At 42.0% G+C, this 11,209-nt stretch overlaps 2 protein-coding genes across 2 annotated transcripts; both read right to left on the bottom strand.

Moving 5' to 3' along the window:
- Positions 1–25: 25 nt before the first annotated feature.
- LOC144463805 (uncharacterized) lies at positions 26–4,395 on the bottom strand. The gene is made up of 4 exons (XM_078169305.1): positions 4,222–4,395; positions 3,782–4,126; positions 478–597; positions 26–328 (listed from the first exon to the last, which is right to left on the bottom strand). The coding sequence occupies exons 1-4, from the start codon at positions 4,265–4,267 to the stop codon at positions 318–320; spliced, it is 522 nt and encodes a 173-aa protein (XP_078025431.1). The 5' UTR covers positions 4,268–4,395; the 3' UTR covers positions 26–317.
- A 1,828-nt stretch (positions 4,396–6,223) lies between these two features.
- On the bottom strand, positions 6,224–10,366 carry LOC117261252 (arylsulfatase I). The gene is made up of 2 exons (XM_033633593.2): positions 9,664–10,366; positions 6,224–8,026 (listed from the first exon to the last, which is right to left on the bottom strand). Exons 1-2 carry the CDS (start codon positions 9,975–9,977, stop codon positions 6,628–6,630), a joined length of 1,713 nt encoding a protein of 570 aa, XP_033489484.1. The 5' UTR covers positions 9,978–10,366; the 3' UTR covers positions 6,224–6,627.
- Positions 10,367–11,209: the final 843 nt, after the last annotated feature.

Genomic DNA, 11,209 nt, shown 5'->3' on the forward strand with positions numbered 1-11,209 from the left:
TTTTCCATAGAGAGCAGATCAAATCTTCAGTGATTTACACAATTTTATTCAGATCAGTGACGTCACAAATATAGTCACACAGCTGCTCCTGTGCTAAACTAAGACATAACATACATGGCATTACACTGATACCACAAGTTATTGTTTGCTATTAAAAAATTCAACACTGGATACACAAAGAAAACTTCAAAGACTTTTCCAGCTTCCTCTTTATGCTGAAAAATCCCGTTCTTCCTTTGAGTCCTCCACTTAGCACCCTCTGATGATCCTCAGCTGAGTTCACTAAAGTCCAAAGTCCAGGCGTTCATTCTCAGTTATTAACCTGAGGCTGTACAAAAAAAACAGAAAAACACAAAATGATTTAGCAGTCAAAGCAAATCAAATGGCTTTGATGTCCCCCCCCCCCCATTTTCTTATTGTCCTGTTGTTGTTGGGTTTTTTTTTAAATAGCCCACAAACAGATGTGTAAAATCTTACTGGATTTCTTACGGCGCCTCACTTTCTGACAGACACAGCAACACACCACCACCACCACCACCACTATCAGGAGAGCACCCACTCCACAGTAGACTGGGATCAAGATGTTCCACTTGTTTTCTGAGGAGAAGAGACCACAGTGATAATCACACACACTTACAACCTGTGAGTTAAAGAAATTGTTAACCTGGGTGTTATTACCAGCAGCAACAACATTGCATGTTGCCACAGAAGCAGTTTTGAGTATTTTGCGAGGTGTTTAAATGTCTGTCTGTCTGTCTGTCTGTCTGTCTGTGTTGGACAGAATTTGTCAAGGTCACAACCATGCAAAACTTAACAGGTGTGATCAAGTTCAAAATGATGGCCGAGTTCGAAGATTGGTGTGGTTTGAACAAGAAGGTTAGACATAGGGGAAGGATAGAGGATAAGGAGCCGCAATTGACTGGAGAAAAAAAAAGAGAATAAGGCCTAAGCTGACAAATACTGATACTGCTCCCTTGAACCACAGTCAGTTCCTGTAAATGTACTGCAACTGTAATTTCTTTGTCACAGCACCTTTCACCAGTGCCACCTACACAGTATATTCAGGAAATATAAAAATAATCAGTGGCTCGATGGAAAATTAGCTTTAAGATTATTCTCTTGCTACCGTACGATGGACGACTGACTTATATGTTTTAGATGTAGCCTACATATTGCTATTAGCGACAGGAAATGTCAGCAGATTGAGGAAGTAGAATATCTCAGAGGTAGTGGTTTTTGAGGAAACACTACAGTCTTCATATTGTAACAGTGAAGAAGATTCTAATGTTTTTTACTTTAATCTTTTATCTTACATATGGGCGCACTGTGTTTTGTATTTTCACTCTACCATGATGATTAGCATACGGACGCCGAGAACAGTCATGCTTGCAATTTTTTCAATGCTGTTGTTTTAAAATCACAGGTTAATTATTTGTTATCTCAAAATAATGAGATTGTCATGATAAAAGAAAAGATCATTTAATTTCATTATCTTGAGAAAATTACATCATCACAAAAATGTAATTTCCTCTCATTAAAGCCAAGTCCTGATTCAACTCTGAGTTCCTTTTATTAGATGGGTGTGGCACATTTTGTCAAACTCATGTCTCAATTAGACGCAGGGTCCAGTTGCTCTTGGCACTGAAGCAGCTCCTTTCTTTAGATGTAACAAACCTATGCACCTGAGCTAGTTCTGAGGCGGTTGGATCGCACTTACGTATAACAATAAACTGATGTGAATATGGGCATGCGAGACATCGTTAGCAATCATTCCGTTCATTTTAAGGAAACCACTAAAGTTTACATTACGGGTATGATAAACAAGAGAGATGGAAAACATGGTGACTCCCTACCTCTGAGGTGGTCATAAAGTTGGAATATATGTCCGTTCCTCAGTTATTTATATTCCCATAGTTTATAAGTGTCCAAGGTTTTAAACTTTTTTTTATAAAAATTAATCCGAGTCGTGGATATTGTTATAAAAGGATTAAGGGAGGTGTTGTGTTGGTATGCTGGGTGCTGTAAGCAAAATATCATTGACTTTTCTTCTCTTTAGCCCCTTTTACACTGCCTGTTCAAGGCGGGATGTCACGCCATTATTCAGCCCCGCCATTCTCTATAAAAGGAATGATTAAGGAACGGGGGGCAGAGTTGTCTCGCCTTTAAGCAAAAATAGAGGTAGTCACAGCACTGAATTGGCATCTGTGTAAAAGGGACAGCAGGCAGAACAGGACGGGTACCATGTTTTGACAATGTGGAATGTGGGCGATCCAGCTCCAGGAGATTTAAAAAGCAGCAAGCAGCAGTTAGCAGCTAACTCAAAGAAAAAGAACAGAAGCTTAAAATCCGAACACATTCTCACTCCAACCTTGTCACATATTTATGTTTGGTCATGGACTTTCCCCATCCACATACTGTACGACGTGCAAGGTACCCTGGGTGCATTGGTTGTTGACGTTCTGGGACACTGTGTCAAGTTCTGCCTGCTACATGCATTGTCTTCTTTCAAAATACACTTCCGTTTTCACAGGAAATTTACGTTTACATACAGTCTCTTTCAAAATAAATGCACTATGTCGCTACAACACTGCAAACTGACTTTTTTTTTTCTTTCAACAACAAACACACGTGTTTAGGTTTAGGAAAAAAGAACAGGCTTTATGATTTTACGGGACACAAACACTGCTCTCTCAGGTGAAAGACAGTGTTTGTTGGACCCATCCACCACCCCTCTCGCCTGCCCCAGTAGGACTTTCGCCGCCTCAATTTTCATCTTTGTCGTGCATTTCCCCCTGACACTTCTGGGCGGTGTCAAACTATAACAGCAACTGGCCACGTATCATGCAGACATTAAAGGACACCTTTTTTTGTTGGTTTCTGTTGCTGCAAGTCAGACTTCGGAGTGAGACCTGGCTCAAATTGTCCGCATACTGGGAAAAGAATGAGGTCCGAGAGCTCATTACCCACAGAGCAGAGGACGAGAACCACAGCCGCCATATAACAGGGGCGCTAAATCTCTGTTGTTGCCACATTATGTCATTATGTCATTACATGTCACAAAGCTAACGCTGTGGTGTAACATGTCATAGCTGTCATGCCTCTTTTGCTTCTGGGATGCTAGCATGCTGTCTAAAATCAGAAGGGAGAGGTCCCGTCTTTGCTGAGTTTAGTGAGAAAGAAATGAAAGGTCTGTCCCATATGTACACTAGCTGACTTTAGTAACTGAAGACATTAAAAGCCCAGGATGTTAACTGAAGGCTTCCTGTACTTTAAGTGTTTATCAGGCTACTTATAATGTTTACTGTGCACAACATCACTCCAGACAGACTGCAGATAGAACGGATACCTGCTGCCTTCAGATGTCTGGGTAAAGAGTCACCAAATTCTCCAGTATAGGTGTACCAGAGAACAAGAGCGTTGATCAGTAATGAATACTCTGATTTGACATTTTCAGCTCCAATCAGTTGCTACAGTTGTTAAGATGACATTTATGCATGCTGGCATGACACTCCAGATCTCTGATAAATATCATAAGTAGTCTAAAAAGAGGAAACAACCTTTTTTGTGATCTCAAGACAATAAATCTTGTTTTCTTGAGATAAGGAGAAAACTTGTTTCTTTCCTCATGACAACAGGTCAGTAACTTTGCTATCACAACATGACAAAGCTCTTTTTCACGAGATAACGCAGAAGCTATAACTTGACATAATGGCACTCACGAAAAATAATTGCCAGCACAACCATTACCTATATTTAAGCTGGAAGAAGATGTTACACTTGCCTTGAACATCCAGTATAACCATAGTTTTTCTCAGGAGGACCCCATCTGGATCAAAGACATCTACGGTGTATTGACCCGAATCATTCCCCACCACATTGCTGATCCTCAGTGTCCCGTTGTTGATGAAAAACTCCGTCCTGTTTTTGAAAGGCTCCTGTATTGTCACCTTGTCTCTCTTCACAGAGAACACATTTATGGGTCCAGTGGTAAGCTGTTTCCTACACTGCAGCAAATGGCCGCTGGCGCTGGTCATCACTTGGATGTACACAGATCCTCCAAGAGTAGCAGAGCACAGAGATGTGTTCTGCGTGGCATTACATATAGTGTCAGCAGCGGGAAGGAAAGCTATAAAAAAAAAAACACAAACTATTAACCAAAAATCAGCTTTACAAGATCTCCTTTTGCTCAGTAGTCTATTTAATTTTTTTCTTTAATGTTACCATGCGATACTCCAGCCAACATCACAAGAATAAGAACTGGCTCCATACTCCTCTGTGGCTCAAGAGAAATGATGAAGTAATCACTGTTAAAGCTACTAAAATTACACAGTGGTGATAAACCTCAAGCTGTCACGCATACTGACAGGGTGGAGGTCTAGCACAGCGGTTGAAAGCCAGGAAATGAGGTGAAGTGTTTCACTTCTCGTCTTTGGCAGCATGCTGCACAACAAAGGCAGAGTGCAACGACTACAGAGGCCGTTTAGAGAGAAAAATAGGGGCTTCAAGTCTTCAGGGTGCACAGCACACTGTAGAACATATAGCAAGGTTAACATGCTTTCATCTTATGTCTTTTTAGGCTGATTGTGTTACACGCACAACAACAACAACAACAAAAAAGTGACACCCTATCTTAAGCTGCAGATGCTGCACCTTTTTGGATAATCCTCACTGAATGCTCAGAAAAACTGCAATATTCATCACCAAAATGTTTTGTTTCCCTCAACTTCCATAAACATTTAAACTGGTCTGTCAGAAAATCAACTTTAAAGTGACTTTAATGTACCGTCCATAGCTTTTAGGAATCAGGTGTTTCCATAATTTAAGTCATTATAATACATTTATTTATAGTTGAATACATTTAAGTATGTGATTTAAAAGTAGCTCAGTCACATTGATATCACATGAAATTCACTTGTGTCAAAAACTGAGATGGCAGCCAATAAGATAGTTACATGTCAAAAGCTGACACCTCCCAGCAGCATCCCATACTACCACAAAAGGGGACTTGTGGCATAAATGTGTGATGCCAAAATTACTAACATAGCAGTGGTATTTGATGAATTTGGAATGAGAACAGGCTGGCCATCTCACAAGCTAAGATTCACTTGATATAGCCCTCTAACTTTAGCTATCTTGTTAGCTGTCTATTAAATGTCTTTGTGTGCAGCAACTACACAACTAAAAGTGCAGACAGTCTTTTGGCTCACTTGGTTTTTAAATGTGTTGTAGTAGCCTCGCTGCAAAGAAACTGCACATTTCTATAGCATAATATATTGCTTTATATCAGAAAGTTATAAAGAGGTCATTAATCAGTTTCGAACAAACGTGTAGTTACTGTGCTTTGCTTTTGCGAGACACTGTGGTGTGTTGATATTAGCAAATACTTGCAGCATGTGAAGAAATGTGATTTTTTTTCCCGCTCTGTTGAAATCACATGTGTATATTAGCTAACATCCTTTGACTGGGATGACAGTTTCAACATGTTTCAACAACAACTGCCAAAGCAGCTTTGATTTTTGTTTTGTCTTTTTAAAGTAGCTGCTTCTTCATGATCTGCTGGGGGAATGGAAGTGAGAATTAGTAGTGCATGCACATGTGGGTAAATGCAAAAGACAAATCAAACCATTTCGAGTTAGAAATAAGCAGACGACTTAAAATAAAGCAAGCGCGGTGGAGTAGTGGTTACGACTGTGACCTCATTGCAAGGTTCCCACCATTTGACTGCGGCCCATCTGTGTGTGAGTTTGCATAATGTCCACGTGTCAGTGTGGATTTTCTCAGGGTTCTCCAGCGCCCTCCAGGTTAGGTGAATTGGTGACTCTAAATTGCCCTCAGTTGTGAATGCGAGTGTGAATGGTTGTTTGTCTCTGTCAGCCCTGTGATAGTCTAACGACCTCTCGAGGGTGTACTCAACCCCTCACCCAATATCAGCTGGGATAGGCTTGTTTCTGGAAACCTTAAGCTCATTTTAATTCAAAGATTTTACCAACACAAGTAATGGAGGTAGAATAAAACCCTCATTAGGGGGATCAGCAAACTGAATAATAACAAATAGGACGGTTGGTAAATAGAGCTAGAGTTTAAAATGAAATCTTTCATCACAGTGGTTTTCTGAAAAGTAAAATATTTGTCCATTATTCTCCATCTGAAAATGTATAAATCAATAAGTAGAAGACACTGAGAAGTGGCATTTTAGTGAAAGAAATAAAGCTTGCAACAAATGTCACGAGAGGTAGTCTTCATTTATACTCATTATACAGTAGTTACAAATGCTTGCAGATGATTTCTCCTCGTCACCTTTTCGTCCATGTCAGATACAGTCATCTTGGAAGATGGAATCAACTCTTATTTTTCATCGCAGAATTTTCGATTAGCAGAACACCTGTTTTATTCATAATGGATACAAACCAGTTTAACAATTAATACTTTCATTTGACTTTTTTTTCCATCAATCAGCTCTTCTAGAGAGACTGAACATAAACCTGCAGCTACAACTCAGTAACTGCAGTTGGATCTTGCAGACGACTGGATCCTTGTTTCACAAAAACTAAGAGTTTCATCAACAAACAGAACTATTCGTCATCCTTCAGGAGGGTCTCCTCTGAACTTTCTTCAGTCATGTACTTTCTATATCCTGTTGGACATAATTCTAGTGTTCAGTTTCCTGAAAAACGACCTGCTTTTGGACAGTTTCAGCTTCTTCTTCCAATCCTTGTCCTTTTTCTGGTAGACAGTGTCCCAGCTGTCCGCCTCCTCATCTCCTACCCAGGGCACCCAGGCACCTCCATTGAGGTGGGGGTCAGCCCGTAGGTCCTCTGATGGGTACCTTACTGGCACCGCAGTGCGATTATAGTACGCCAATCTAGCCAGGAGCTGTTTGACAACATCTGGTCTCTGCTCAGAAAGGTCAAAACGTTCATAGGGGTCTCCAGAGATGTTGAAAAGCCACACAGATTTCCGGGGTGCAGTGTGGCGCTCCAGGTTCCACCAGCTGCCGGGGAAACCTGGAAGCATCTGTGGGGGTGTCCAGTCTCCGTAGCCAGGGTCTCCTGTGAGGAGCTTCCAGTCTCCAGCTCGTATGGAAGCCTGAACAGCTGTATTCCAAATCCCATATCCTTTCTGCAGGGAGCCACTGCGTGCGTGGTTATACAGAGGGTCAATGTTGTGGAGGATCTCCAACCTGGGTGACTCCTTCCCCTCACTGATAGCTTCCCAAACATCATACCCATCCACCCCCTCAGTCAGGGAGTCATTGCCACCTGCTAATCCCACCAGTGTGGGGTACCAGTCTGTGATGTGCACCAGGGCTTTACTCACCCTCCTCTTCTTCCTCAACAGAGGGCTGTGGACAAACCCCAGACCTCGGATGCCGCCTTCCCAGTAGGTGCCTTTACGTCCTCTGAGCGGCCAGTTACTGCCGCCAGATAAAGGCTGGCCACCATTGTCAGTAGAGAAGATGATGACGCTGTTCTGGTAGTAGCCATACTTGCGGAGAGCGTATGTTATATTATGTACAGCCTCATCTACAGCTGAGACCATAGCAGCATATTTCCTGCGTGCCACGTTTTCCAGCCCACGGTACGGGTAGATGTACTCTCGCGGAGACTGCAGGGGTGTGTGAACAGCTTGGAAGGAGAGGAAGATGAACAGCGGCTGGGACTGAGGATCGTGGGTTGCCAGGATCTTGCGGACTCTCTGTGTGTACAGATGGGTGGAGTATTTGCCCCTCTGACCCCAGGCGACCGACTCCCCCTCGTGGAGGTCGAAGCCACACCGGCCAGGCCCGTCACAGGAGTCGTAGGTGTAGTAGTTCACGCTGCCTGTTAATGAGCCAAAGTATGTATCGAAGCCACGGCGAGTGGGCAGGCACTCTTTCTTGTAGAAGCCCAGGTGCCACTTGCCGACCATGTGGGTGGAGTAGCCGAGCTCCTGCAGTCTCTGGGGGAGGGTGACCTGGTCAAAGGGCAGGCAGTTGGGCTGGCGGGGACGGATGATGGAGTGCTGCAGGCCAGTGTGAATTTGGTACCTGTGGGTAAATGATTAAAAAAACTGTCAGCGGGACAAATGTGTTATCAATAATCAACATCTGACAGATGGTTAGATCATCACACATAGCAGAATGTGACAGGAAGAGAAGAGAAGAAAGGGACGGTGCTCCCATTTCCTCATTTAACTTCATGTGTGGTTAAGAAATGTTGACGACGTGAAGACAGACAGACCACAAAGGAGATGTGAAAATGTCTGTTGCCTGCATGTTTTGCTCGGTTTATTGTCTGAAACTTGGGTGTGGGCATGTCCCCCGCATCCCACCCGGAATCTACACCTATGGATATACAATTCAAATAAACAAAGAAAATACACAGTACTACAAGACTTCTATGATAAGGGCCTTAATGTGACAGTAAGAAATCTGAATCATAATTTAATCTCATATCCAGGTTGATGCTAAAGGTTTTAAACGTTCATTTCCATTCAAAAGTTGCTTTTTCAGATGACAAAATTTGAGTTCAAATTTCAGTGGAATTTCAATGGATAAAAAAAAAAGTAAATAAAAATAAACACATGTGAATACAAGGTTCTTTTATGACTTTGCAGCCAAAATGAATGATGCTCCTTTTATTTCATCATTAAAGTACTGTGCATGAAAACACACTTCCATTGCAGTTAAAGGGGAACTACACCCATTTTCAAAATTCATGCATGTTATTCCTATGCTCTAAGACAGTCCAAAAAATATTAGTTAAAACAAACAATTCTCGCCCAAACTCAAAACAAGAGTGCTAAAACTCAAATTTTGTGATGTCAATTATAATGTTTGAAGCTGTTCCATCGACAATGAACTGGGAAAGATGTTCTAGATCAGTGATTCCCAACTGGTCCAGTCATGGGGGTCTAAATTTCTCCTTAGTCATTAGTTTAAGGTCCACACAGTTTAATGTATTCAGCGTCATACTTGCGTTTGGCCGTGTCATTGGGCTAGTTTGCTGTCTCTGCCATGTAGCTATCCCTCACTCTACAGCAGGGAACAGCACTTCAAAGTAAAAGCTCTGTGCCAGAAATTCACTGTACTTCAAAATAAAGTGGGTTTTTTTACAAACTTGACATGTTCGCGAGTCATTTGTGGTCCGTTCAGAGTGGACTCAGGACCCACCAGTTGGGAAACACCGTTCTTGATGACACTGAGAGCACCCAGGGGAATGTTCTGAGTATACGGATACATTTTCTGTTACAGAACTGAGAGCACTACAGTAGAATAAAGCTCATTTGAATATAAAAAAGGAAGTAAGAATTCCGTGGTCCATAAAATCAGTCTCCTATTCACTGTCTATGGAGCAGCTCCTGATTTTGTACTTGATGACATCACAAGTTTGAGACTGACCTCTCTGGTTTTGGCTTTAAGAGAGAGTAGCTCATGTTCACACATATTGATTTAACTTTCCTGGGCCATGGAAATAAGATATTGGAATTCAAAATTTAGGTGGTGTTCCCCTTTAATTTCCCCCCAAAACATGCCAGGACACACTCCAAAAGACATACAACATACAAAAATACATGCAAATGTCTTGTAGTTTACTGTAGTAGGCTATACATTTAATGATTTGATTTAATCAGTCAATTTTATAAACAACAAATTGTGCAAAAGTCCGAGGACAAACCAGTTACCTGCCGGTGATGAGCTGACTGCGGGACGGGGTGCAGATGGGCTGGATGTAGTAACTCTCCAGCTTCACTCCGTCCGCAGCCAGTTTATCCAGTGCCGGTGTCCTGATGTCAGAGCTGTGGTAGCCGATGTCGTTGAATCCCTGATCGTCCGTCATGATGAAAATGATGTGAGGAGGCTGCGGGACAGGAGAGCTGTCCACAAAACTTTGGTCGGGCTCGTTTTCCACCTGGTTAGGACTCATCATGTCCCAGGTCAGGTACCCGAGGCTGAGCAGGCTCATCATGGAGAACCCGGTTAGGGCTGTGGTTGCCATGGTTCCCGTGACACTTGGTCAAAGTAGGAAATATTAAGTGTGTTGTCAGCAAATCATTGTCCAGTGAGGCTGAGGGTGAAGCTTTTTAAAACTCATCAGATGTCGCAATAGGCCCTTAAAATCAGTCCAGCAATCAGAAACGTATGTGCCACTCAAGGGAAAGCTACACCTCCATCCTGACGCACTCTCCAAAATGTTTCAGCCTCCTCTGACAACATTTCATTCTCCCTAGTGGTCCCATTAACTCCGCCCATCTGCCCTGCTGCCTCACTGAAATAACATCAGCCCCCTGCCACCCAAAAACACTCACAGAAAGGCTTCTGCTGCGTCCAGGTGGTAATCCTGAGTTTCACTGATATTTTTCTGACAAAAAATAGGGATTTGGTGAAGCACATTTTCACAAAGTTGTAGACAAACAACATGTAAGAGTTACAGTCAAAATTCAGCAATCACAGCAGCATATCCTGGATCACACACAGGCAGATATTAAGTCAAATCTTCTACTACCTGATGTACGTTCTTCCTCCTACTCCTTCAATCTACTTTGGAAAAAACTTAACTTATACCTAAAGGCCCTTTCTCCCATTTCAAGACAAAGTTTGGAGCAAGAGTACATCTTTTGAATACGTCACAGAGAGTGGACAGTAGCTTCTAGCATTTTTCAGATGGATAAAGTTACATAGATAAGAAGATAAGTTAAGAATTGCCTTATAAATAAGGGCATGCAAGTGATAAAGGGTGCTTTCACACCTGCCCTTACAACCTTACATACAGGGATCGATGGTGAGTGAGGGCCTCGAGATTTGTGATGAACCTCAGTGCTTCATGGCGCACAGTATCTATGGAGTGAAGACATTTAGAAGATCCATGCATTTATAAAACATCACCATAGTCTTTTTTTTAATCGAAAGAAAAGCAAGACTAATTTCTGAATTACAGTCCAGCCTTAGCTTCAGCTTCTTTACAAGTTGTTAAATAGAAAGAGAAAAGAGAAAACGCATCAAAGATTAATCTGAGGTATTTACATGAAGATAAACACTCTATCACAGTGCCCTGAAATGTAATAAAAAATGGGAGGTTTGTGGCTTTTATGCACCTTCCTCTTTATCATGCCATTTCATGGTAATATGATTTCAAAGAACCACACTACCCTGTTTACAAATTACTAGAAAGCAAGAAAAAAATCATTCCCATCTGACCTGGTTTAGCAGTAAATGACAGAGACTCCACAG

The sequence above is a fragment of the Epinephelus lanceolatus genome, chromosome 7, assembly GCF_041903045.1.
Source record: "Epinephelus lanceolatus isolate andai-2023 chromosome 7, ASM4190304v1, whole genome shotgun sequence".
Lineage (NCBI taxonomy): Eukaryota > Metazoa > Chordata > Actinopteri > Perciformes > Serranidae > Epinephelus > Epinephelus lanceolatus.

Coding starts and splice junctions, on each gene's coding strand:
- LOC144463805 (XM_078169305.1), bottom strand. CDS start 4,267: ATGGAGCCAGTTCTTATTCTTGTGATGTTGGCTGGAGTATCGCATG. Junction 4,127..4,221: donor GTTGGCTGGAGTATCGCATG/GTAACATTAAAG, acceptor TTTTTTTTATAG/CTTTCCTTCCCGCTGCTGAC. Junction 598..3,781: donor GGTTATACTGGATGTTCAAG/GCAAGTGTAACA, acceptor TCTTCTCCTCAG/AAAACAAGTGGAACATCTTG.
- LOC117261252 (XM_033633593.2), bottom strand. CDS start 9,977: ATGGCAACCACAGCCCTAACCGGGTTCTCCATGATGAGCCTGCTCAGC. Junction 8,027..9,663: donor AGTCAGCTCATCACCGGCAG/GTAACTGGTTTG, acceptor ATTTACCCACAG/GTACCAAATTCACACTGGCC.